General features: G+C 42.0%; 1 protein-coding gene and 1 long non-coding RNA gene across 2 annotated transcripts; one reads left to right on the forward strand and one right to left on the reverse strand.

Moving 5' to 3' along the window:
• Positions 1-19,038: 19,038 nt before the first annotated feature.
• Positions 19,039-27,922, reverse strand: LOC146370618 (uncharacterized). The gene is made up of 2 exons (XR_014797213.1): positions 27,665-27,922; positions 19,039-19,175 (listed from the first exon to the last, which is right to left on the reverse strand). It is a non-coding gene; the product is annotated as an uncharacterized LOC146370618 (long non-coding RNA).
• dlx1a (distal-less homeobox 1a) lies at positions 21,127-25,452 on the forward strand. Its single transcript, XM_084908577.1, has 5 exons — positions 21,127-21,808; positions 22,340-22,408; positions 22,718-23,309; positions 23,605-23,804; positions 24,099-25,452. Exons 3-5 carry the CDS (start codon positions 23,000-23,002, stop codon positions 24,348-24,350), a joined length of 762 nt encoding a protein of 253 aa, XP_084764703.1. The 5' UTR covers positions 21,127-21,808; positions 22,340-22,408; positions 22,718-22,999; the 3' UTR covers positions 24,351-25,452.
• Positions 27,923-27,982: the final 60 nt, after the last annotated feature.

The raw sequence follows: 27,982 nt of genomic DNA on the forward strand, positions 1-27,982 counted from the left end.
CGTTAGGTTTGCCGTGTACCTGACCACATTAAGGATATGCCTTCTCTTTGACATCATGCAGATCCACGAGTAAATGGTAAATGGCCTGTATTTGTATAGCGCTTTACTAGTCCCAAAGGACCCCAAAGCGCTTTACACATTCAGTCATCCACCCATTCACACACACATTCATACACTGGTGATGGCAAGCTACATTGTAGCCACAGCCATCCTGGGGCGCACTGACAGAAGCGAGGCTGCCGGACACTGGCGCCACCGGGCCCTCTGACCACCACCAGTAGGCAACGGGTGAAGGACCAACGACCAAGACTGTCCAAGCCAAGGCTCGAACCGGCAACCCGATTACAAAGCGAACTCCCAACTCTTGAGCCACGATCGCCCCGAGTAGAGAAAACAGCCTGACACTGACCTTTACAGCAGTGTGAACTGTGAGATCTGTGATATGATCCTCCGGCATATAACTCTAGGAAAGCATGAAGGTCTCCTCGAAGGATTGACAGAGACAGACCCCCACACTGTTTCCTCCCTGTGTGTGTTTTCAAAGGCGTAATAATTATATTTCACATCCTCAAGCAATTCCCAGTCTTCTGATTAATGCTCTGTTCTTCTTGGTTGCATTATTTAATTGCACTTATTTATTTTCAGCTTTGAAACTAAATAGAGGGGTGTATTCATCATTTTGTGTTATCATACCCCCCTTCATCATAATCTTATGCTCAGTAGTGATGCATTCTTGTTCTTGTAAAGCAGTTTCCACCTTATAAATATGTCATCAGTGCAACTTAGTAAAGAAAGTTAACAACAGCCTTTATATATACTTGTGTAAAATCTGCAGTTTTTCCTCTCTAATGCCATATCATAGATCGCAACTTGCCTGATTAATTAATTTTCCCTTGTGTGTTGTTATCCGTGTAAGGGGGGGAGGGGATTTTTGACCAGGCACCCTCTCACAGCTAATGCAACTTCTGATTGGTGCTGATGTTGAGTGTTGAGACTAATGAGTATTATGCTTTTCAATTGAAAACCTTTGTGCCACTGTATTGCCCCCGCTTGTGCAGATCACTGTGATGAATACCCATCATACTTTAAAATACTTTAGCACATTGTCGCTAAATGAAGGCTGCCAGGTCAATTTTCAATTTTTTCCCCCTCTCTCCTCTTGAAACAAGACAAAACCTTGGAACCCTTCACATCCTCTAATTCAGACTGATTGAATCCACTCATGGCCACGAGGGGCCTCATCTCACTGTAGTTTTCTCTGCTTTTTCTGCTGTGAGTGCACATTTTGCATTGCGCTGCATAAGCTCAGCCGGCTGACCTGCTAGTGGGAAGTGGCATTATTGTTTAGTGAGTTTGTATGCTGTCTCATTAATTCCACTTTCAGACATTGTCAGACTCTCACAGCATGCTCACAGCTTCACATATCTGATGGACAAGGGCAACAAACTGCTGTGGATGTGGCCGGTTTGGAGGATTTGCAGGCCCCTTGCAGTTGTCAGAAGGGTGTGAAACCTCTTTTGACCCTTTAGACCACACAGTTGAGTTTAGAAAAGCTTAATTATGCTATCCTGGGTCTGATGTCTGTTGCATGTCTGCATCGTCATGACGCAGTATAGAGGAGACTGATTCGGTAGAAAGGAAACTGTGGCATGTTGGGAAATATGCATTTTCACTTACTAGACCAAGTGCATCTAAGGAAATGCTCACCAGGAAATATTCCAGTCACAAATGCTCCATTTTAGTGCTGCGGGGTGAGTTTAAGATAAGACAGAGCCCAGCTAAGCTACGATCATCAGCCACTTTGTTAGGTACACCTGTTCAAATCCTTTAAAGCCAATATCTAATCATGCAATCACATGGCAGCAACTTAGTGCATTTAGGCACATGCTCTAGACGATCTGCCGAAGTTCAAAGTGAGCATCAAAATGGAGGGAAAAAGGTGATTTAATCAACTTTGAATGTGGCATTGTTATTGGTGCCAGATGGGCTGGTCTGAGTATTTCAACTGGTGATTTGCTGGGATTTTCCCACATAACCATCACTAGGGTTTACAGAGGATTGTTGGAAAAGGAGGAAATATCCAGTAAGTGGCAGGTAAAAATGTCTTGTTGATGCCAGACATCAGAGGAGAATGGTCAGACTGCTTCAAGCTGATAGGAAGGGAACAGTAACTCAAATAACCACTGGCCACTACCAAAACACGCAGAAGGTCATTTCTGATGACACCACACATCACTACCAAAGCCTACCTGACTATGTGCATCTCTTCATGACCACAATGATGGTTTCTTGAACATGACAATGAGTTCACTGTACTCAAATGGCTTCTACAGTCAACAGATCCCAATCCAGCAGAGCACCTCGGCGGAACAGGAAATCCACATCATGGTTGTACTGGTGTTTAGAGTTGAAGAAAGTATTTGATTAATCATCGTTATTGTTTTTCAGCTGAAGTTCCAATAATCACTCCTCGCTTAGATTAACACGTTTTATAAAAGAAAAAAAATATCCACTTATTTTGGAGAGAGAACTATTTTGGATACAAATCAGGAACTAATTTCAGTTGTTTTCTTTCTCATTTACTCTCAATCCAACTGGAATATAATTAACAAAAGGTCAGATAATGAAACTTTCTGTGTTGTGTTTTTTTTTATTGAAGTGAATTTTTATGTTGAAATCCTAGTTTTCAGTTCAGGTCAGTTCTGAAGCCATATGAGCTGTCAGACACACACACACACACACACATATACATATCAAAGCCATCATAGTCCAGACTAACGTGCGGTATCCAACATTTCTATTCCAGTTTATTCACCCTCTGCAGTCGATCGGCCACTCGGGTGCAGTGAATTGAAATCTGAAGCAAGCAGTGCACTTTCTGCCGGAGTCGAAGCTATTACGGTGGATCCAGCCGTGGGCCCTCGGTTGCCGTGCTTTTGTAAGGGGGGGATAAAGCCTGTTTGCGTCAGAGTGGAGATGTGGGAGGTTGATTTATGTCTGAAAGTCTCAGGGGTTTCAGTCTCCCCGCTCTCACTTTTCATATTTCACCGGATAAAAAGAAAAAAAAAAACTGGGCAGACGTGCATTAATGTTTGCATATCCTTGCTGCTCTTGATCATGTTTAATCATGCAAATAATTACATGCAACTTGCATTAAAGCAGGCAGAAAGGCTTATTGCCAGTTCTTCTGTGAAATAACAACAACAGTATCAAGCTTGACTTGAATATTTAGTTTCACTTGTTGGCATTTGTGCTACTGTGACCTTATGGCGCCTCCACCTCTCTCCACTGAGGCAGACAGTCAGGGAGTTTGGACCGGAGCCCAGCTGTACTGAAGGACCTGCTGAATATGATACCTGTGTGGAGGAGCTCCAGCGTCTTAGCCCCCAGGTTCCCAGGAGAGAGCCAGGGAGGAAAGTTAGAATCCCCCCCAAACCCTTCCCACCCCCTCAACCCTCTCCCACCACCGCTGCTTTTCTTATCGGGTATCCATTTCTTTTGTGCTCCTTGGTTACCCACATACCCCCAGGCTACGGAGCCCCCTCGTCACCGCCAGTGAACCTGGCCAGTCCCTTTTCTCTGCTAAATGAGTCCTCTTTAAGATAATGTTTGATGCGTTGACAGCCAGAACCAAAACAATGTAAAGGAAACCAAGTTTGACATCTTTTAATTGTGCGTCAGAAAGCACATATTGTGGTTTCTTGGACTGCTTTCAGATCATGCTGCTGATATGGTAATTTGCTCAAGTGAAGGATGTGATGAAAGCACTGCTGTTGATGGGTTTTGTAGCAGAAGTCCCCGGAGTCCAGTCCGCTGGTTCCCCTCTCCTTAAACATGACGTGATTGGTCATGTTTAAGTGCAGATTTAAACAGTGTTTGTTTCATCAAATCATCTTTAGTGTCAGCAAATTTGAAATGAGCAGCGGCAACAGTTGAAAAGGTTTTTCACACGGGGAATCTTTAATGTCCGCTGGCGTTCATAATGCTGCAGAACAAACGGCATCAGACGACTAAATCCCAGGAAGCTGACAGTGTTTTTTTCCGAAATGCATGGTAATTGATTTCCATCTGCGTAGGACCAGAGCTTGTGGTTGTGATTACATGTGTCGGCTAAATGAATTGGGATCATGGTGCACTTCAAATCAAGCGTGCTTTACTCCGGGTTTCTATTCAGATGACATGAAAATGGATCAGTTGGTGTACATAAAGTGGTGGATGCTGTTGTCGTGATTGACAGCTGCGTGACGAGGCTTGTTATTTTTGTCACAAGCGATGCATGTTTGCAGAATAATCTTCTTGATAGCCTCATAAAGATGATGTAGCTTATTGAAAGGCTTAATTTATCGCATTGTTTTCAATCCTCCTCTCTTTCTGTTGCGCTGGTTTTAATTGACTTGTGGAAATGCAAATGACCCTACGCTTTTTAAATAGTATCACACACTGACTGGAACCTGCTGTGGCATTCGGTTTTCATTTACTCCATTTGTGGTACCAAAATATGACATAACAGCATCTAGCAGGAAGTTGGGCTGTTTGTTGGAAATCCACGGAAGACCAATTTTCAGCGTGTGTTTTAAATAAAAATTAGTTGTGAGTAATTATTAGATGCAAGAACGGGAGACATTCATGTGTCAGTGTTATGCACAGCGTGGAGGATTTAATTGTTAGTTATTCCTATAAAAAAAAAAAATCAACATTAACTGCAGGCTTTATGTTTTGATCTGCACATGAATGCCCCCCTTGACTAAAGCTGCTATTTCTTAAGAGTGCCTTTCTTGTGCTGCAGGACCTGGCTGAGTATTAATCTCTTAAATGAGCCATGCTGTGGAGCTGGATGAACATGTGCTTTGCTAGATGTAGTTTTCTAATTTAAACTGTCCCATTAGGCTGTAATTGTTGCTATCTGAGGTTGGGACAGAGCCGCGTGGGAGGCGAGCGAGAAGTCAGACAGAGATGGTATCGGGGCCGAGGAGACAGGAAGCCTCTGTGTAATCACGTCAGGTTGGAGATCAGGGGCCGAGATCAAGCCGAGCGGACTGAACTCTACTTGTCTTCTGCTGCGGTGAAGCTTCTCGGTGACTGCTGAGCTGCTGTGAACGTGTCTTTGTCGTTTCCACGGGGGAGACTCGGTTTCACCTGGGTGTTTACGTGTTTGAACGCTTTAAACCTTGAGGGCGCTGTCATAGATTTGATATGCAATTTGTGCCCGAGGAGATCAGTGGTTAGTTTATGTCTAAACAGGGGGAAAAGGGAATGGTGGCTTTTAGGAATAACACCAGTAGGGGCCAAACTTGTGAGGGCAGGTTGTTTTCTGAGCTGAGGTTATGGATTCCTGTTTGATGCTGTCAGTTTAAACAACTTCCCAGAGTCATAACAGGAAATTAATGTTATTAATGTTATTATTTGGCTAAAGACAAAAAAAAACCCTCAACTTTTTATATAAAACTTAAGGAATTGAATTGGATAACAACAGCGGTATGAAGACCTCTAAGAAGGTTCTCAAATCTCATAATGACACATTCAAAATCAGTAGCAAAGTCCAATCGGGAGAATTTAACAAACATATGAAAGGTATTTTTTTTAGTGTACTAACGTAGTAATGGATACGTCGGTGTGAGTGTACGGTGTGTGTGTGCCCTGCAGTGGTATGAGGAATGCTCAGTAAACCTCAAAAGAAACTGTGGATAATGAGATGACCGCTCTTGCATTGCACATACTGTATGTCACTCACAGTGCAATACCAAAGCACTCCCAGAACCTGAAGCACTGGAAAGCTCTCGCTGTGTTTGTTCCATCTGAAGTCAAGCTTACTAAGTAAATAGGAATGCTGCACACAGAGCCACGCTGACATTTGCCAGATGCTCGGTGCTAATTAGGGCCAAGTATTCCCCCTCGGATGGAGTGTGTGAGAAACCGTAAGTGCACTGTTGGCCGACCTGTAAGACCCGACTGGGGAGGAGTTCTGAACGCTTGAAAGTAAACTTGGGATTGTTATTTGGAGCAGGAATTTGTTCTGTTTTCGTTTACAACGAGAAGTACATGGGTTTTATTTGATGTAAGCTACCATGTGTGACTGAGTGTTGAAGCTCAGGGTCTCCTAGAAGTTCTGCTGATATGCATGGACTGATATTATTCTGCCTCTTGACTCATTTAAGATACTTTTTTGCAGCTTAGTGCTGCATGTGGGGGTGTGCCACGGCAAAACACAGGTTGAGGCAAAAAAGAAGCTTCTACCCTGTTGCTAGTTTCCCAACAGTTAGCTGCATTTATAACATTTTATCATCTAGCTTCCACATTTTCAAGTTTACTGCCTCCGACCATAATCTATCCAAAGCCTCCTCCATCCCCAGAAAGATGATGATGATGATGATGATGATGATGATGATGATGGTGGTGGTGGTGGTGGTGGTGGTGCATTAAGCAGGAAGTGAAAGCAGACCTGAAAGCTCCAGCCACCCACAGACCCACCCTTTACCTCTCCTAACCCTGCTCTCCCAGGCTGCAGCGGGGCTCTGTGTCCTGGCTCCTGTCCAGGCTCTGGTGCTGTGATGGGGAGGGTCACGGTTTGTGTCTGACCCCGGGCCTGCATGTTGGATGTTGTTGTTATTATTAGAGCTCCTTGCCCCCCGGGCAGGCGGGCGGTCCCCAAAGCAGGAGGAACTGCTAGCTCTGGAGAGGCTCTAGACCTGGAGAACAGCTGTGCGGGTTAGAGGCTGCTGGGGCCCCCTGGGAGGGTGGAGCAGTTACTGGGGTGGGGGTGCGGTGTTCTTGCACCTACCCGCCAAGAAGCAGTTTCGTTTTTTGTTTTTTTTTTGGGACTCACTGCACAACCAACATATACACTAGCCCATTAATTGGCACGCTGACTAATGTACTTGGACCAAGGGTGGTAACGGGAAGCTTGCAATATGTTACAGTACATCCAAAAAATCACTCTAGAAGCTTTGACTTCAAAACTGGGGTGAGTTTTTTTTTTCAAGATGGGCTGTGTTATGTTAGTATCTTAGTAAGAGCAGTGGCTTACATTCATTTTTTTAAAGACCTATTGGCCTGTGACCCTATTTGAAGCGAAAGAGCAATAAACAGACCAGGCTCTGGGTCTAAATAGTGAAGACAATGAGGACGTGTCTTATACATAATAGTAGTTAATTCCGCTGCACAAAGACATCTGATAGTATGAGAAAATTACTCAAATTCTCAGCTGATCTATGAAAACTTCCCTAATATGTTTTCATTTGCAGTCTGTAGTTTTGTTTTTTTAATACAGGATTAATCTCACTTTGTAAATGATGAAGATATAATTAGATGAGTTGTTACTAAGTGTGCAGTATCCTCAGTTTCTTGGTAGCATCCATGCCTCAGGCAACAAGCAAAATACTCAGATCAAGGCTTGGAAAAAGGTCACAATCAGTCACCATGATGTCACGATGACTGTTTCTACCTTTACAGCTCAGGATTCCTCCATAACTCAAAGTTTTAAAAAGAGCAGCATTACAAAGATGTTTGGAAAACTGCTCACTGTCTTGTGTGATGTGCATTGAAACCCATTTGAGGTCCTGGCTCTCAGTTTGGGGAACTAACTTTTAAGGTCTTTGTGAAAGCCGCTTTATGAATTATCTTGGTATTATCTGTTAATTAGGGGTTTTTTTTGTAATTAATATCACAGAGTCCTTTAATTATGTCCGCTCACATAGCTAAAATAAAAAAATATATCAGACATTTTTGTATATTGTATTTACTGGTGGACTATTTATTTGTATTGAACAGGTGCTACTCGGTGTGTGAGCGCCTTTATTTTGAAAATGCGTTTTAAAATGTTTCCTGTGTTTCATATATGCTGTATAATTCATATGAAGCGAGGAGAATTTTTATTTGTTTAAGCCATTAGTTGGTTTGTGAATGAATTACAGCCATAAGAGGCCAAAGGGTATTTAAAAGACCACCTTCCCTCTCTCTGCCATCTTAATTCTGCCTATTCTTGGCAGGTCTGGAGGGGGGGCCTTCTAACTGTGTAAATAGCTCTGGAAATTGCGTGTGGCCTTTGACTGTCTCTGTAATTGCGAGCCTCTTGCAGTATTTTGCTTGGCAGTCTGAGAGGTTAACCCCTGAGGGCTAGAGGCCTGAAGCTCTCCGTCTGACTGGCAGAGGGCTCCTCAAAGCTCCACTTGTTCACCTCCCTGCCTGGGCAGCTCTAAGCCACCGCTGATCCTCTTCTGGGCGAGAGGGAGAGAGTGGGAGGCAGTGCCTCATTCAGCTGTGGCTGAAGCTCTGAAGGTTGAAGCCTGGAGTGTTAACAGAAACCTCAGTCCGCCTGGGTGCACCTGGGACGGCAGTAGCTCTCATAGCTTTGTCACCTCTGCTAGAGAGCATGGCTAAGTTTGGGCTTTTAGCCATAATCAGATTATATGGATGCTGGTGTACTAAGTGCTTGATCAGTTTCCCCTAAAAACCTTTTTCCCATATTCCCATGAAATTGTAAATGTGGACCGTAGCTCCAGTTAATTGTGTGCAGATGGATGCACCTGGTTTCATTATATTGAACAGGCGCTTGATGCAGTTGTGCGCTCAAATTTCAATTTATCAATTTATACACGGGATCGCTGTTGATTTACAAAATGCATTTGGCGCCACTGAGAGAGGGAGTCGGATTAGGAAAGCAAATGTCGAGCATTTGGAAATGGCCAAAAATAACGTTGTGTTAAATTGATTTGATCTTAATTCTGCACATTAATCCTCTGTTTGGAACGTCTTCATCTCCGAGAATTCCGGGTTCACGTCGGGGATTTGTGTTAAAGGTGCAGCCTAACCTGTCTGCCGTGATGGATGATGTTGCCGGATGAAATGGTCTGTAAAGATGCCGCCTCTTCTGGAGTCCCAGCATAAACTGTGGAGGAGAAGAAAAAAAAGAAAAAAAAAAAGACAACATGTGCAGTTTTGCCTCCTCAGATTCCCACATTGTTCTTGCCAGCTCTGCTCCCCCTGGGCCTCGAGAACGACTCGCTACACCCCAGACAAAAGTACACAGGCAGAAAAGAAATATCAAGGCACAAAGGCTCTTTATGTAATGCTGTCAGGCTGCATTGATTTTTTTTTCTTCCTGTATATTTGACAGACAACATAAAATCGTTGCTTCATGTCATGTCAAGCTGGGCTTCAGAGATTGCATCGGCTCTACCAATACCATTCAGTCCTTTGGAAGAGATAGTTCTCGGTCTATACTTTGTGGAGAGGCTGTGAGTAATTCATTTGTGCAAATTCCGAATGTGTTTGTTGCCTTTACACAGTGACACATATACAAACCGCTCCACAGAAAGCAAACCTCAAATCTGAGAGTTTGTTCACTGGACCACAAAGCACTGGGTTGTGCAGCATCTGAGGCCTGGGTCTGTTTTATCAGTCTGACTCTGGATGGATGAATTCAAGGACTGAAGTAGGAATGGGGTGCTGGTTTGTCTCTGGGTTCTTGTGGAAGATCAGCAGCTGTGTAATCAGACCTGGCTCTGACCCTACCTGTCCGGACGTTCCTCCAAACCCTCCATCATGTCCCGGTGTCACGCACATGCTGATGAATCACTGGTCGCGTGCAACCTCTGAGCTGGCTTGACCTGCAGTCCTGATTTAGTGAGGATAAGACATAACTGCCAGCACTGTCGGGACTTCCAGGGAATACAGTACATTATTCTTCCTCCTTAACATTCATCAGGGGTTTATTTAAACTCTGCCTGATTTATAGCGGATCTGTGGCCACTCAAGCTGTCCAATAAAGAGACAGATAATAAGGCCATCATAAAACCCCAGCTTTCTGCGCAGATCTGAGGTATTTTTAGTTTACATGAGAATGCCACATTTTTTTATATTTAACAAGGGAATGCTGTACACGAAAGTGCATGCTATGCATTATACTTTTCGGCAGGATATTAAAATTAGCTCCAACGTAAACATGTCGATGAACCAGTAATGCGGTTATTCATGTATTCTTTAAGAAAAAAGAGCATAACTGGGTTCTGTTGAAGCACTAACATGTAGAAAATGGGTTTTCAGACTGTCTGAAAAGCTGTGCACAGTTTTATGCTTTTATTTTGTTTTATTTTTTAGCCCAGTTATGTCCCTGCCATAGTGCATTTATAATATCTGTTGAGATAAAATGTAGCTTTTTATTTTCTATAGGTTTACTGCTATTCATAGCAGCACAATCGAATATTTTATTAGATATTCTATTTATTAAATCTCCAATCAAATACCAAACTGCATCAGTTTCACTTAAATTACAAATCCAGACGACAGTTTTATCTAATTAGTTACCGTCTGCATGGGCTTACCCATTTTATTCTTCATTGTTTAATTCAGTGTCTACTTTTTTGGTCAGTGCAAATTGAATATGTTTTTGTGCATTTGTGCACTCTGCACTGCTGCAGCATTGCATATATAAATATGCTATACATGTTGTTGTTTTCTGTGTGTCTATTCTGTTGTCTGTTAAGAGCCTAATGTCTTGTATGTGTACACATACTTGGCCAATAAAGCTGATTTTGATTATGCATTACATCTGTTTTTTCTTTTGATGCATTTTGATGCACTGCTTACTTTTTACAGTAGTAACATGATTTTAGGGCTTTTTTTCCCCTTTAACAATAACAATATTATTGTAATCGCTTTAGAAACTATAAAATATACTGATATTTCGGTAAGTAAAATTCATCTTTAACTTTCTTTGTTATGGGTTTTGTCTCATTTTTGGTGAATAAACACTGAGTCTGTAACACTGACTGTGCAAAAGCATACAAATAAGATATTATTGTATGTAATTATCATGATGATACCAATAAAAAATCACTGTTATCTTTTAGTACTGCTATATTGCAACACCAATATATTAATTCCTAATACTACTGCATTATAACATAATGACTTTTACTCAGGTGAGGATCCAAGTACATGTTCCACCTCTGCCCTCTGATAAAGAGCCCCAGTGAGTGCTCACATGGTTTATCTGATGACTGAATGTGACACAGTGGATGGAGCAGCCAGTGTGGAACATGTGGATGCTCTGCGGTCCCTGTTGAGAACACTAAGCTCTGTATTTGCCCTCCTCTTGCTGAGTATAACAGCCTCTCCAGCCCAGGTTAGGAGAGGGGCTCCCTGCAGCTGCTGTCTCTGAGGCTGATTAGCGCAGTGATGAGCGAATGGGGGCCGGGGGAGAGGCGCGCACACACACTATGAAAGGGTTAAGCAGCCGGTTAGGGAGGAGACCTGCTCTGTGTCCAGGATGTTGAGTGCTGCAGCACGATGGTGTGCTGTTACACTGCATGAGGCCTCGGCTCCACTTGGGGTTCTGATTGGGTCTGTAAGATCACAACAGCTACAACCTCCCCCCCAACCTCGCCACCCCCTCCTCCCTCAGGGTTTTTCTCTCTCCACATCCTCCCTGTTGATTATCACCACTGCCAGAGCTGACTCTTGCTCTCCAGCTGCTGTCCACACTCTGGCTCTGGGGCTAATTTATCCAGGCTGCAAGGAGGGAGAAAACTTTCTCACACAGCACTGAGAAGCCAAACCAAAACCATAGCTCGTTGCCCTCTGTGCAAACCACCATCAACAACTGCTGCTTGCTTTTCTGTCAGGCTTTCCCTGGTGGTGCATTTAAACAATATCCAGAGCTACAGATGTTCAGAACAAGTCCTCTTTACTTGGAAATAGTTCATCAGTGCAAAACAGACAGCGGAGGTTTCCCTGCAAACCACCATGTGTTGCTCTCTGCAGGTGTTTCCTCTGAGCAAAGCCAGAGCAGAGTGCTGCCTTCTCTGTCCAAAAGGTTGACTTTCAGCAGTCATCTTCAATTTGAAACTCAACCCTTAAGCTCTTAATATAAAACACACATACAACATCTCGCTAGCTACTGTGAAGCTTTGTGTGCTTCCTTCACAATGCAACCACGAATAACAGACGTCAATGATGTGGGGAGGATTGTTGATTTCTTTTTCCAAGAAAGCAGACGGAGGGATGAAAGAGAGCTGGAGTTTCTACCTGAATTGCTATTTCTGCATTAGGGTTTTTCCAAGTTATTGTTATTTGATAAAAGCGTAGGCTGAATAATTCACATAAACATTGTCATAAGACGGAGCTACGAAAGCATCTATTTGACTTTGTGAGGCTGTGGGGGAGAAAAACATAGTAATTGACCAGTCAGACAAGTGACTTTGGGAGCAGGACAAAAAAGGTGGGACTAAAAGAAGAAAGGACTAAAACGTTGCCTTCAGGCTTCTGAGGGAAATTTGAATTTGAAATGTTCCTTGCAGAAAATGCTTGTGCAATTGTGCAAATCTGTAATTAATTTCTAAATAACTTATCATGGGAGATATTACAGTTTTGCATGTGTGTTTAATTCTTCGTGACAGTTAATAATTTAAACAACATGCACTCCATAAACATTAGGGCTATTCTCTGCCCTGGCATATATCCATAAACCACTTGGAAACTTGCCAGCGGCTCTCGGGTGTAGCCTCGTCTTACTTGCGAGTCCTTGCCAAAGCGGTATTATATGAGTGCTGATGGGGAGAGTCCTCTGTCAGCCCGCGGGGCTCCGGTGTCTCTCTGCTGTCAAGGGTCGTGCAGACAGGGTAACCTGTGGCTTCACAATCCCAGCCGCTGCCCCCCTCAGCTCACCATCTCATGTTGAGAGCATTGTGACTGAACAACACCCGCTCTCATCTTCATGTACTTTCCTTTTTTTGGTCTCATTCTCTCTTATTAACACAGATTTTGTAACATGTATGTGTATGGCAGGCCGCATAAAAAAAAGAAAAGAAAGAGGATGTGAATCAGAGGTACACGTCTCTTGCTGCTGTGTGGTGTCGCTGCACCCTGAGAAGTTTATCGACACACTTTTTCACGGTGTAAACTTTATAAACATTAGGGCATGTGGTAAATCTGTGGTGGGAGGGGATTTTTAAATTTTGGGATTATACCTTTAATCCTGCCTAACACATTAAAATAAGTCGTGAGATAAATATACACATAGCATGAACCCCTGCAATGTAACTCAATGACATCATTTCAGACATGATGGGGTTTTAATATCAGATGTGATTTGTTCAGAATACATAGCTTGGAAGCAGATACATATTTCTCACACACACACACACACACACACACACACACACACACACACACACACACACACACACATGAAATCCATTGTAGGAGAAAGAAGATTTATCATGCTTTCCTCCCCCTTCCGCATAGAACTGTTCTTTCCATCATCTTTACTGTGAACAATGTGGTCACACTACACCTGACAGGTATTAAATCTCTCGTAGTCATTTTACCCTGGAATCCCCGTCTCTTTCAATTATCAATTGCAATTTAGAAATCAAACACAGCGGCACTGTTCACCCGCGGAGGAGTCATGAGAAGCTGCACAGCAAACACTTCCATGGAAAGATGATGTATTCTTTGCAAAAAGGTGATTATTATTCCACCACGTGTGATGCAAACAATCCAGACTACATGGGTTTGTGCTGAAAGAGAGTGTCCTATTGGAAGTATTGCATGTACGTAGCTTGAGTTGGTACTGTACAAGCTCCTAGCAGGAACATTTTGTGGCTACTGCCCGAATATGAATTCAGCGTTTTGTCAAACTAGCCGCAGAGATAGCATCTTAGGCCTCAGAAGGCAATTAAAAAGAAATTAACTCAAATTGTGTCTAATTTTGTGTTGTCTGCTATTTTCGTGTTTATTTTGAATAAGCTTTCTTGGAAACTCCCACTTTTTAATTGCACCAAATGCTTATTTTAGGGTTTTTTCCCTTCTTTTTTTCCTTGCCTTTCCACTGGTCAGCAGAAAGCTAAGATGCTATCAATGACCATGTCAGCATGGCTGTATACACTGATCTGGCGCATGTATAAATAATTCACATAGGTCAAGCTTTGATCCTCTGATACAGCCTCTCGGATTGCCAGTGGTGGCAGGAAAACCAGAAGATTGAAAACGAGGAATGCATCAAGGGGTGTGCTGTTTACTTGTAGCACGGGCAGCTGGTTAGCCACCCCTCTGCCGGTTTACACCCCCCTCCCTCGCTTTTCAATTCCAGCCAGACCCCAGGCTCGGCTACTAACTGGGGGCTGGAATATTGTGCACTGGGGATCAATGCAGCCCTGAGTGAAATGTCAACTGTGGCCCTGCGATGTGTCAGGCTGTGAGGGAGTTGTAATGGCTATTGATCCACTGTGCGCTTAATGCAGAGCTGCCCCGCCACGATGCGAGCCAGCTGCAGCAGAAAGATATGTATGAGATGAGCTAAAAGTGAGAAAATAGAAAAGAAAGAGCCCACAGTTTTGTCCCCCTCCTTCCATCCCTCCCTCTCTGGCTGCAGATTGATCTTCCTCTTCCTGCTGATTCTAACTGGGGTCTGTCATTATCTTACTCTGTCATTAGGGGCTCCATTGACAGCCTTGGCTTGTCTGTGTCACTCTATTGAGACAGCAACACTTTTCCCATGCAGTGTTCCCTACATTTATTAAAGTCTCTGACAGCCTTGTCTTAGCTTTCTCCATAGATGGCTGAGCTTCAGGCTGCACCACAGCCTGAAGCTCAGCCTGTAATTGGAAGACGAGGCTCTCTGTCCCTGGTTAGTAATATCTGTGAGGTACAGCTGTAGGTCAGACTGGTTTATATCAGACTGCTGGTTATGAAGTACAAAATCAGACCACCTGTGTCCGAGGGTCAGTGGGAGCAGTAGTATAGACCCTACATTTATGCCTTTATCTATGAATCACATGAGGATGATTGGAGTTTTCTTGCTGCCGCTGCTGGGAGAATATTTTTTTTCTCCAAAAATGTAAGGGTAAGAGCCGGTGGGGAAAATTATGAGATGAGAGGGATCACATATTGGCGAGGGTTATGCGTTTCCCATTTTGCAAAAGTTTAAACTTTCTCTTCAAACTTTTGTTGGTTTATTCCCACCTGAATAAAATCATCCGAAAGCTAAACTAGGATACCAATATAGGAGGAAATATATATGCAACCCAACTTTGCTCTAAAATTTAACAGAATACGTTTTGAAAGGGTATTAAATGTGTAATATTTTGGGGGGTTGCATTTTAGCCTTAATTAAACAGGACGGTGCAGAAAATTATAAGAAAGCAGTGGGAAGTGGGGAGTATGACCCGTGTGGGTCACCGGCTCAACCAAGTGAGTCTGGGTGGTGCGCCTTAATGTGTAATATAAATTTAACATTGTAGTTCTTGTTCCGCAGATTTTTGTTTGCATAATTTTGTTATTCCAGTTCCTCTCGTGTTGGATTTCTGATTATGTATGTGAAATTAGGACACACTGTCTCATACTCAGTGTGCACTTTTGGTTATTACAGCCAAGGTGAGTTGTGATGGTGTCATATTCTCCAGCTATAATTGGCTGCAGACCCCAATAATTTTCACACAGTCCCTAAATCACATTTTTGCATGTATTTTGTGTTTAACTGCACGGTTTTATCAGCTGAAGTGGAGCTAGTTTTCCATTCATACATATATGTATACCAAATAAGTACAGCAGCTTCACAGGGCTTTAAGCAAAAGAGCAACTACAGCACATTGAACAAAAGTCCTATAGCTGGACTTTTGAGGTTGTAGCCAGAGCCACATTAGTGCACTGCTGTTACAGCAGATTATTTATGTTTTATTCAGACTCCATAAAAGAGAGTTTCAGCAGCCTTTTATATCTCAGAATAACAGAAGGTTATTTTGGCTGCTAGTTTTTTGCTGTTAGTAAATGAGTATGAAGTTTAACCGTATTCATGGCTCGCTAAACTTGAAGGACCAAAAACCTTTACAATAGCAACTAAATCAGCTGAGATATGGACAATATAGTAACCAGTGTCGTAGCCTGACAGATTAAATTAAACCTCAGCCTTTCTTCTAATTGGCCTAATAATTTTCAGACGCTCCCTCGCTGCGGTCAGGATGCATAAACTTTTTTGCAAAACAACAAATTTGTGCTCAAATGTCTCAGCTGTTGCTGCTGCTGCTGCAAAGAACAGCAAGTAAAGTGATTTGAGAAGCCAATTTGGTTCAGTGCCAAGGAGTCCAAACTGTTTAAATACCTCACCAGCTTTCCATGTGAAACAAAGTGAAAACAGCAAATGAAAGAGCCCGAGAGATGCAACCCAAACAGGCTCTTACGGTCCTTACATAACCTAAATATCTGATCACATGATTATTGTTTTGTTGTATTCTCTGCTCCCAGACTATTACCGTAGAGATTTGACAACTTGAAAACATTTCTGGAGGCTGTCAGGAAGTTCACAGTGGGGTGCAGCGAACTGAGATTGGTGGTTTATGGAGAGAGTGTGTGTGCGTGTATTTGTGTGTTACACAAAAATGAAGCTGAGTATAGGCTTGTGCCGGGACCTAGCTGCTTTTCTGTGTTACTGGAGGCACAATCAAGTAAGACCGGGGGGTCTCTGGCTGTCTTGGCCCCGTAACACACAACACTGCTCAATGGGACGGAAGTTATTGGGGGGTTGGGGGTGAAACTGATGACATGGTGTGTGACAGAGACTCATCATTTGAGTGCGATACAAGTGTTTGAGCTGCAAGGCTGTAATGTTGCTCAGCTTGTCTGGAAAGATTTATTCTAGATTGCAGGGCCCGAGGGGTCAGCGGATGCACATGCGGGAGGTTTACCTGGGAAAAAAAATGGACTTTTTCTTTTAAGGAGGGGGGAAATGATGGTGTCCATAATGAAACAATTCACAAGAATCAGCTGGCTGGGAGAGAGTTAAAAACAATTAGTGTGGATATCTGACTACTTCTTCATCTGCTGTTTCCCTCAAACACAACAGCAAGTGTTAATGTAATGTTTCCTTTAATGGAGATCTACATAGGCGGGCTGCTTCTGAGAACACAATGCATTTAGGTCTCCACAGAAGTTGGATTTACAGCCACGTTTCTGCCTGACAGAAAAAAATGCTTTTATATTTTTTTCACCCACCAAGGAAGGAGAAATGTTTAATCCAACACCCACTGTGAAAGGAAAAAGTAATGCATATCTCACTATCTCGTCTGTCTCGCAGCGAGATGAAATTGAAATTTTAATGCATTTCAGAGTTTTTTTTCCCTCCCGAATGGAGACGTTGATAGACACCAGGATGTCATATTTACAGTAGGAACACTCATGGTTTAATGCACTCTACAATACTGCCATCTCCAAGTTCTTCGGAATAAAACGTGCTCTCGAACATAAAGGAAAAGCCAAAGAACAAAATTATTCCTCAAGCTTTCTATCAAGCTTCTGCATTCATGGCGAAGTCTAAAGGGCATGTCAGTCCTCCTGCCTCTGAGAGAGGTAATTATCCTTTTCCTGTCAGAGAACAACAAATGATAGCCAACTATGGGGGTGCATTTTCAGGAGCTGAAATTTGTCAAAAGGAAGGAGAAGGAGGTTTAATTTTCTGGCAGCTGCATATCTACTTTTATCATGTTTTTTTCCCCCAGTGGTCATTTGTTGCTTTTTTTTTGCTCTTCACATGAGCTTGCACAGTGTAGAGCTGTTTGTTTATGTCTGCGAGCTTCTGAGGGTGTATTTATGTGCCCTGCATTAACATACCTATTTATAGTCCTACACTTTCTTACAGTCATCTTTTTTTTTTTCCTGTTGTGACCATTTCACAGATTATATATTGTCCAAGTAATTTCCCTTTCAGCATCTGTGTTTTTTACCTTTCAGAGAAGGCAGTGAATGGAGGGGAAATTATCACAATTACTCATATAATTGAGCCGTCTTTGTAGCAAGTGCAGCTTCAGTAGCCCCTTTTTTCCATCAGCCAAAATGGTTTCATTATATGGGTTTTTCATATTCCCTGACACAGGGCTCTGCTGAGGGCCTGGCACGTGGATGAGATGCAGGATGAACAGAGCGAATCATTAAGGTCACAGTAGGAATAATTATCCCAGCTATGGAAAGAGCATCTACAGCCTTTTTTCTCCCCCAGCACAAATGCAATGTCCACGGCTTTTAGTCACAAAGAACTTTGTTACAAATGGAGCTTCCACCTTCTACTTATACAAAGAAGAGAGGGGGAGAGCAAGACTTGTATCAACATGACAATTTTCCATCATTAAGACTAATGACAGGCACAGACTGTGGGGATCAAGGGGAGCACAAAAAAGAGAGGCGCATTCAGGTGTTGGCTGAGTGCTGACCTCCTTCCTGTCTTTGTTGGAGACTTAACTCTTAACAAAAACTAAAAAGGGTTTCAGACTAAAGGCGCAGTGGCAGCTGAACGTCAAGCAGCCCAGCTCTCCATGGGCAAATGACTTAATTGGCGAATTTGCATGTTTTCCATTTGTGGGGAAATTAATTCAATAAGGCCTGCATATAAAGATGTTTAATCAATCGTTGTTTTACTGTAGGTGAAATAATTCTCCGTCATGGATGCATTTTATTGATTTCTACCCCTGTCATCCATCTCTCTCGCATCACTGCACAGACTAAGACTTTAATTTTTCACTCGTTTTTTTCTCCTTCTAATTTGTTAACATGAAAGTGGAGCTTAACAAGTGGGGACGCTGCAATATGTCCACAAGTATGAAGCATCCGCCTGACACTAGTTTCTTTTACAGTTTAGCTGAATTAAGTAAAAGCCATATTTTTCCAAGTCCTCTCTCCCCAGCCTTCCCTCAGGTAATTGGTCATTTTGCAGCCAATTTTGGTCAGGTTGGATGCTTGCTGCCATGGCCTGACCCCTGCTGCTGCTGTAATGGGGACAGCATTTCTACCAGTTCACTAGGAGCCTTTCCACACCGTGACCCCCAGCTTTCTGAAGAAAGAGCTGCTCCGAGCACTGAGATGGAAAAAAAAAAGGAGTTTGAAATGTGACTTTTCAGCTCCGCAATGAGCCACCTTAAGTTAGGTCAGCCAGCATATTAGAGGTGTATTAGAGAGGCCCCACTGGAAATGAAAGACTCGGACATCATGTTTTTCCACAGGTGTGAAAATCAAGAAAGGATATTTTAAAAACAAGCAAATATATATATATATATATATATTTTTTCAATTTGATTTATTGCCTCCAGGCTTCAGCACTTATAAGAGTGTCAGTCACTGCCGGAGCAACAAGTCCAGATTGTCCAGTTCCTCCCAAAGTGATGAGAAGCAGGAGCCCATGAGGTCACCAAAGCCTGAAAACAAACAAAAATAATGATTGTTATCCCGAACAATTTCTTAGTTTCACTTTTTAAAAAAATGTTTAATTGTTTAAACAAGGAGAGAAAAAAAACTTTTTAGTTTGCTATTAAAATATGACAAAGTACAAAGTTAACTTTCTCATGCTTATAAACTGTCAATTAAAATCAAATGAGGAACACAAGCATGTTTTAATTAGGATGTGAAATTGAATGAAAAAAGTCACATTTATACAGGATGAAAATTAAAATAAAAACTCTAAATATATTTTAAAATTTTTCATTTCACACAACATAAATGATGAGCTGATAAAATATACTGTCAACTCCGATTATCACACAGAAATGCACCATTAGCTATTAAAACATATTCTGAGGGAAAGAAACTGACACGAAACAAATTTGAGTTCAGCTGTCCAAAATAAATTCTGCGTCCTTCTCTGTTTTATATAAACAGTCAAATAAAACCCAACATGATTTCATCTTCTCCCTCTTGACCCCTATGATAATGCAATAAATTAACCAGTGCGACAATCTTGCCTCTATGATTCATTTTTTGTTGTTTTTTTTTTTGTTTACACGTAACTCGGTAAACAAAATCAATTCGCATTTTGATGCCGCATTGAACATGAAAATAGACACTGAATCGAGTTAATTGTAGTGCATCTAGTTTTCGTTCATTGAGGCTGCAAATTACAGGATGGCAGCGCGAAGCAACGCCAGAGAAGAAGCAGGACAAAAGGCAATTTCACTTGTCTGATCCGCTGCCTTTAAAAACGTGAAATGCAACCTTCGTATAGTTTGACATTTCTGCTGCAGATCACTCACCGAATTGCATTTGGATTTGATGATGTGCTGAGGCCTGCTGTATTCATCTTTATTATTATTATTATTATTAATAAGATTTTACATCAGTTATATTGTTAGTGCTGTTTGAGATATCTGTGCCCTATAATAATTAACTAAATAATAATAATAGCAATAAAAAAAATGATTTGCAGACTTCAGAAATAATTCAATATTCTCAGAAATTCTAAAATCAGAAGGAGGGGGGAAATATACATATCCTAATAGGCATATTTGATCTTTTGCAGTTTAAGGAAGAGGAATTGCGATATTATTTAAAAAAAAAAAAAAAAAAAAAGGATTTAAATTTCCCTGCACCTCCAGTGTTGGTAATTAATCATCACTCCCATGCAGAGCCTGCAGGGTGCACAGGGAGCTGAGCCTCCACACAGCATGGATGCACAGTTTACCAGCGCACCGCGGTCGGGGTAATATTTGGCGGCTGTTAAAATGTGGGTTGGTATGGCAGTTGAGGAGGGCTTTCTATCACCGGACTGAAATGAAGTCTGTGACATCTTGGCCCGTTTACCCCACCACCATCACCACCACAAGCAGCAGCAGCAGCAGCAGCAGCAGCCCCCCTCTCTCTTTCTGTCTCTCCACCTCTGCACTAACCCTCAGGTGAAGAGCAGCAGGTGTTAAAACACCCTCAGCCACAGAGCTACTCACTCCTAATGAGTCCTGCCTCCGCGCTCCATCCATGCATGGAGGACTTTATTTTTAGTGTGGCTAGTTAGAGCCGTGCTGCCCCGCTGCAGGAAGGACCGCTGTGGCCTGCGCTGCCCTCCTGCCGGCGTGCGCAGGAGTCAAATTATTAATGAAAGCGGTAATATTATCACCGCGCCTGCCTCGTCCGAGCCACACCGAGGATGGCTTGAAAAAGAGAGAGAGAGAGAGAGAGAAAAAAAAAATTCTCCCTTAAATAGGAAATAAATAGTTGTCAAATTAAGTTTGTAAATGTTTGATTCTGCAAGAAGGATCAATGGGATGAATATAATTTATGCAGGATGTTTGTCTCCTCGCCTCCAAATGACATAAAAATCTCTTATTATTATTGCTATTATTAGTAGGACTCCTCGGGTGTTATTTTACATTTTTCTGCAAATTCTGCCTCTATTCTCTTAATGGTTTTGCTTCACAGCTGTCTGTAGATACTATAATCGTGGGAAAATAATGACAGTTATCAGTCGCACCCACCAAGTACCCATAAAAATCTGTCCTCTGTTCTGGAAGATGATAATTATTGGTTGTACTACCATTATCATTGTCGTTGTTGATAGAGGAAATCTTGAAGCATTTTTCGAAAGTAATTCCAGAGAAATCACTTCAAATTGGCCTATTTCAGGGGGGACAAGGGACCAGCTTTCGTTATAGCCTAATATTTCACAGAAATCTTTAAATTCAGGCATCCGCAGCCGCCTGGCACATTGTGGCACACGCGCCGTGATGTCAGCGCCTGCATTTTGATAACACATTTTGCAACTTGCTAGTTCTGCTATGAGTTCAATTATGTAATTATACTGATAATCACAGTGACGGAATTTAACTGCCTTTAATTTGTTATTCAGGTGGAGATGGAGGGACTACGGATGGAGCAGCCAGGCTGTGTTTCTGCTCTGCGCAGACACCAGAAGAGAAGCAGCCTGCAAATGAAGCCTAATAAAATGAAGAGCTGCTACTGCTGCCGGATACTTTCTTCTTCTTTCAAGTGCATCCCGCGGAGGCTCCCTGACCCCGGATGATGCGGATTTATTTGCTTTTTTTCATGACTTAAAAAAAATTGAGTAAGTGAACAGATATGTATGTGTATCTATATTTTAAATTGCAGCTCCTGTACCAATTTGAATTTTGTTCTAAATCTGCCGCTGAGGGAAATTGCCTCCAGTCTTTTCAGTAGTAAGTTCAATTAAATCAAACGTCAATTATTCTTGTTAGGCTGTGGGAGGCTGGCCGCACCCCATCCTCACTTAGATTCATAATAATCAAAGGTGGCGGTGTTTAACTAAACTGTGATCAGTAAATTGACTGCGGCAAAAAGGGTGCGTAAATATGTTTGGAAAGCATTTAAATGCGACTGGAAAACGTGTCCATCCGGCCTATAAAACAGGCAAAAAAGAAAAAGAAAAAAAAAGATGCGCAAAAATAAAACCTCAAGTTTGCCTAAATTTGCAAGACTAAATTTGGAAACTGTAGTTTAAATTACAAGCAGTATCCCCGGGTTTAATTTAAAGGGACTGCTCTGCTACATTTGCCGTAATATGCTGTGATGCTGTATTGTTGTTTTTTTTAGTTGGTATTATTCTTGTCATCATCAGGCCTCAGACAGAGAAGCTTCTCATTTCACATCATTGCAGACTTTGCTGTTTCAGTCCCTCTGCTGCCAGGTGAGACCTCAAGTTGCACTAAGTGTTAAATACATGACTAATTACAGGCCTACTTATGAAAATTGAACGCTAGTGTTATGCTAATACGCGTTCACTCCTGATGGAGCATTGGGAGCTGTGATCATCATCTTAAGAAAAAAAAGGCTTTAATGCAGAAAGAGCAGCCGAATATTTAAGTTTACTGGCCTTTTTTTTTTTTGCAGTAGCAGTAGCAGTATCACTACTACAAATAATAATCATGTTATTATGGTGAATCTTGACATGTCAGGAGGAAATCTGAGGTTTTGCGGTTTTCCTTGACTTTATCAGGTTCTTCGGACCTAGCCCCAGCGTCACCAATCGGCTTCCCTCTTGGAGAGAGTGGACCAATCAGCGACAGTCTTGATGAATATTCATGAGTCCGAGATTCAAACCTTTGAGCGAGTTTGTCTTGGTCCACAGCATCATTCCTAGGACTTTTCACGGGCACAAACTACATTTTCTTATGAATGGAAAGAGAAAAAATCTGTTCGGCTTAAATTGGGATCCGTCCTTCACTGAGATCATAGAAGGAAAACAACAAAAGCGAGACAAGGGAAACCGCCAGAAGAGATGACAATGACTACGATTCCAGAAAGTCTTAATAGCCCTGCCTCAGGAAAAACCGTTTTCATGGAGTTTGGACCCCCGAGTCAACAAATGTCGCCTTCCTCCATGTCTCACGGACACTATCCCATGCACTGTTTACATTCTGCAGGTCACACACAGCACGACAGCTACAGTCCAGCCTCGTCGTTCCCCAGATCCTTGGGTTATCCATACGTAAACTCCGTCGGCAGCCATTCCACCAGTCCATATCTCAGCACAGTACAGACTTACCAAAACAGCTCGGGACTCACGCAGACACGATTAGAGGATGCAGGTAAGTGTGCCACAGAGTGCTCTGGATCCTAAATATCAACTTTCTGTGCTGGTACGGCTTTCCACTAGACGGTGTAGGCAAAAAAGACGACCCAGATGTGGAATTAGGCTTGGTAATTATTTATTGCGTAAGGCTATAAACAATGTATGCAATTAAGGGTAATTATACCTAAAGTACAGCCTGTAAAACTTGCACTGCAGTATTCATTGCTGTGCAGCACTCTTTGCTACAACTGTCTCCTCATTTTTCTCCCCTTCTGCTTCTTCTTCTTTGCTTTCTTCTGTGTCTCTGCCAGCGCCAGAAACAGAGAAAAACACAGTGGTTGAAGGCGGAGAGGTGCGCTTCAACGGCAAAGGGAAAAAGATTAGAAAACCAAGGACTATATATTCGAGTTTACAACTTCAAGCCCTGAACAGGAGATTTCAACAGACTCAGTACTTGGCGCTACCGGAGAGAGCTGAGCTCGCAGCGTCGCTGGGTCTCACCCAGACACAGGCGAGTGTGATCCGCACACACATAGCTTCACTGTGCAGCTGCGCCAACGACGCATTTCTGCACATTTTTAAATGTTTTTATCTCTCACAGCATACCTTATTATTATTATTATTATTATTATTATTATTATAGACTACAATTTATTTAGTGTTGTTAATTAATAAAGATAATTTATATTTTTTATTATCATGTTTTGATTTTCACTTTTTCACGTGCGTAAAACCGCGTAAAATGGTTATATATATTTACATATATTTTAATGTCTCTTTTTAAAAAAAAAAAAAATATCTGCAGGTAAAAATTTGGTTTCAGAATAAAAGATCCAAATTCAAGAAGCTGATGAAGCAAGGCGGTGGTACGATCGACAGCAACGCTTTGGCCACCGGCCGTGGACTTTCCAGTGGTTCTCCCTCGGTGGCACCTGTCTGGAGCTCGCCGACCACCGTGAAGACTTCAATGGGCACGACCGGATCTTACATTCCCAGCTACACCTCATGGTATCCAACCACACACCAAGAGTCTATGCAACAGTCACAGCTCATGTGAGCAGAGAGCTCAGCATCAGGATGGTGAAAGGCCCAGCAGCCGCTGAGCGCGGCTCAGCATTGATAATGCACAACAAACAACAAGAATCCCGGAGTTTGCTGCCGCATCCCGCCAGCTGACACAGAGGCCTCCTCATACCGAAGACGGCGAGCAGAGATACAGAAGAAGAGAAGAGGTCAGACAGAGTGAAAAGGCGCACAATGCGCCAGAGGGCAACCAGTCCGTGACCGTCCCTGACAGCGGAAATCGCAGACAAAAGGATCATTTGTTTTTTTGCCTGCTTTTGTTTTGTTTTGTTTTTGTTTTGTTTTTTGTTTTTTTTCCCAAATGTCGGTTTCTGTTTGTTTTCAAACTCATATTTGTGTGAACACTTCTGTTGTTGAGCTGTAGGCTACATGTTTATTAGAAAACACGTGTTTGTTTACGCCAGATTGTCGGGGCCCAAGGTGATGACGGCCTTAAAAGTCAATTTGCATTCATCGACAGTTAAAAAGGCCACTTAGGCCACAGCAGAGTTTCTCTAACCAAATAATTAACGATAAATTCCAGCGGTAGCCATCAAGCCGCTCCACTCACAGCGCATTCAACCGCAGAGCACAGGCTGCTGTGCGCAGAGCCTCGAGATGCTACTATGTTGTTTCTACGTGTTTGTTATTTAAGTTAAATTATTCGGGCTAGTTTTTTCTGTTTGAGGTCAGTCTGTGTTCAGTTTGTAAGCGTGTTTGAAATGACAACACTGTGTTGTTAATGCTGCACTAACGCAAGCAAAGCTTTTCTATGCCGTGCCCCGATGTTATGTGAAAAATGTAAAAGGCCTGACGAGTTGCTGCTTTAGAAAAAAAAATTGTCCTGAGGGTGAGCAGCTCATTTGTCACTGTATTTTGTACATAATTTTCTTTTTTTCTGTTCCTTTTTTTGTGCTGTATACTGGATACGCTGTGAAACAGGGTTTAGGCTTTGTGTAGCTTACTCGTCGAAATGTGTTTAGTCAACATAGGAAATATTTAGTTTTGTATTGATCACCTTAATTTATTTATCTGTTTCTGAAGTTTATGTACATAATGTGCAAAGTTTCAAAAGCAGTAAAATATGATTTAAATTATGTCAAGAACGGTGTCTGATTCACCCCACCTCTTCCTCCACCATACCGCCATCACCACCACCCCTCCATCCTCCTCTACCCACCCTCGCCCCTGAAAAGAAAGGCTTCAGCGTGGTGCAGGTTTAATGCGAGCTGACACAAAGGAGTATCATGTTGGCTATTGTAGCAGACACCATGTGAGCGCGTTTGAATTAACTGCAAAAGGGTCCTCGTTTAGATTTATGGTCATGTCTAGCGTTTAGCCTACATGTGTTTGTGCTGCTGCTCGCTGGCTGCAGATGTTGTCAGACCTCTGGAGTCAAGCTCAGAATTAGAAATCTGGCCTCGCATGTAAAAATGCGTCAAGTCTCTGCAGTATATATATATATATATGATTTAACCACCACTGCTGTGTCATTCAGCAAAATCGCCTTTCAGCCCTTTCTTAAAGATAACCTCCTTTCTGTTCTACTCTTTAACGATCCTCACTTTTTCACTTTTTCGTCATGAGAGAGATCAATTGGGTGTGTTAAGTGAATAATTGCTCAAGAGGCAGGTGCTGCAACAAGAAAAAAAAAAGTCTGGCAAAGGGCGGATCAGATGGAGATCAGTGAGAGTGAAAAGTTCAAAGGCCTTCTTGTTTGTTTAACACGGCCGAAGGCTGTGGTTAGAAATAGCCATCTACATGGGAAAAAATGAAATAAATATTAATAATATTTTAAAAAGAAGAACGAGATCTGTTTTTCGCGCGCATTTCGGTGGTGCTATAGGAAACAAATTCATTTATTATAGTTGGATTTTAGCCATATTCATAGAAATTCAAATACTTTTTGCACACTTGGATGCATTGGGGAAAATCAAAGTAAACAATATAAGTAATTAAGTAAATAATGATTTGAATAATTAATATTAAATTAAAGTAAAAAAAATACAAATAAATAATAACATATATTAAAAATAAAATAAAATAAAATGAAATAAAGAATTGTAAAAATATATTACAAAAAATAGAGTTCTGTATGTGCCTGCAAAGAAAAAAAAATCGAAAAACAAAACAAAGAAAGAACAATTTTTTTGATGCACGGGTGTGCTCGCTCTGGCAGCTGTCACAGCTCCATGAATAAATAAATGTTATTATAATAGCAAATTCGGCCTAAAAATATTATTTTCTGGCATCTGCGAAGTCCGTTTAAACCTGACTCAAGCCAACATCCAAAAAAGTAACCAACACAAGATTATTATTATTATTATTATTATTATTATTATTATTATTATTGTAGAACACTTTAAACTAGTAAGCGTGAGTAGTAGCCTTGTTTTTTATGGCATGCTTTGCTTCGATGCCGTCTCCTTTGTTATTCTAATACAAATCTTAAACATGTAGAGCTCTTTGTGTGCAGCCTCACATTTACAACAGGCCTTCATATATTTCGATACCATTAGGAAAGCAGAGCTGCTGCTGCTGCTGCAGTGAACATAAATCTGCCTACCTAGCCTTAGAAAAGGCGCAGCTGCACATCCAAGAGGGTCAGTGTTATTTCGCTGTATTCTCCCCTTGATTATACGAGCTGAGCCCATCAAACCCAGCATAATTACAGTAATTTCGCCCTTATTTATTCTAATGCAGTTTCCTATCTCTGAGGTAATTATGAGCAATTTTTTTCGCACCGAGGATCTTTCTGCGTTGACAAAAGAGATAGCGCTCTGAAAGACATTTTCTGCTGCAATAGGAGGGAAAAAAAGTGAAATAGGTGAGGTGCCATTTCGTCACCGTTCCCTTTAGACTTAGCCTATGTATAAGACTGACAAATTGCTTGCAGGTGTACATCACCGAGTTGTCAATGCGAAGAGGCTTCAAAATGAGCAAAGCACAATGTAAGAGTAACGAGTGCAGCGACTATAAAGAAGAACTTCTCTGTCTCCTCTTCCTTGCATCTTCTCTCCATGTGAGCGGCTTTCTAAGCCATGGGAGATTTCAGCTAAAAGAAGCTCCTCGGTTGCACTTTAACACTGAAGTTGGAGGATAAAATAGTCCATGTGTAATATATTTTTCTTTACCCCTCCAGCTTCTTGAGGATCTAGTCTTTGAAACGGCATCAAAGAATCAGCATCATTCACGGATGAGAATACAAATTAATAAAGGCTGTGCGCAATGAAAGAAATGGACAAATCGAGCCTCATTGCGCACTCGGCGAAGCCCCTAAAATGTAAGAAATAAACATGTGGTACACACCTTTCAGCTTGAAATTGAAGAGACAAGTTTGCCCTCTCTGGATTTTCAGATATCAGCATGGAGGCAGATCAGCACCACCAGCAAGAAGCAGCAGCAGTCCTTCAGCACAGACACAAGACGAGCGCTTAAATCCCACAAAATGTGTCCCATGTGTCGGTCTAAGCTATAGCAGCAGAGTTCAGAATATGACTGAAAATGTCTGCTTTATTTCCCCTCTTTATAGCTGATGGGGAAAAAAATGTAGATTATTAGCATAAATGTTTACTCCTCATTACGCTGATGACATTGTGCACTCGAGATCTTGGTAATCTTTGGGGG

Source organism: Perissodus microlepis, chromosome 16, assembly GCF_051167445.1.
Source record: "Perissodus microlepis isolate ML-2025 ecotype Zambia chromosome 16, ASM5116744v1, whole genome shotgun sequence".
Lineage (NCBI taxonomy): Eukaryota > Metazoa > Chordata > Actinopteri > Cichliformes > Cichlidae > Perissodus > Perissodus microlepis.

Excerpts from the sequence above, each read along its gene's own strand:
- dlx1a (XM_084908577.1), top strand. The coding sequence starts at position 23,000 with ATGACAATGACTACGATTCCAGAAAGTCTTAATAGCCCTGCCTCAGGA. Across the intron at positions 23,310-23,604 it reads GACACGATTAGAGGATGCAG|CGCCAGAAACAGAGAAAAAC; the intron begins GTAAGTGTGCCA and ends TGTCTCTGCCAG. Across the intron at positions 23,805-24,098 it reads TGGGTCTCACCCAGACACAG|GTAAAAATTTGGTTTCAGAA; the intron begins GCGAGTGTGATC and ends AAATATCTGCAG.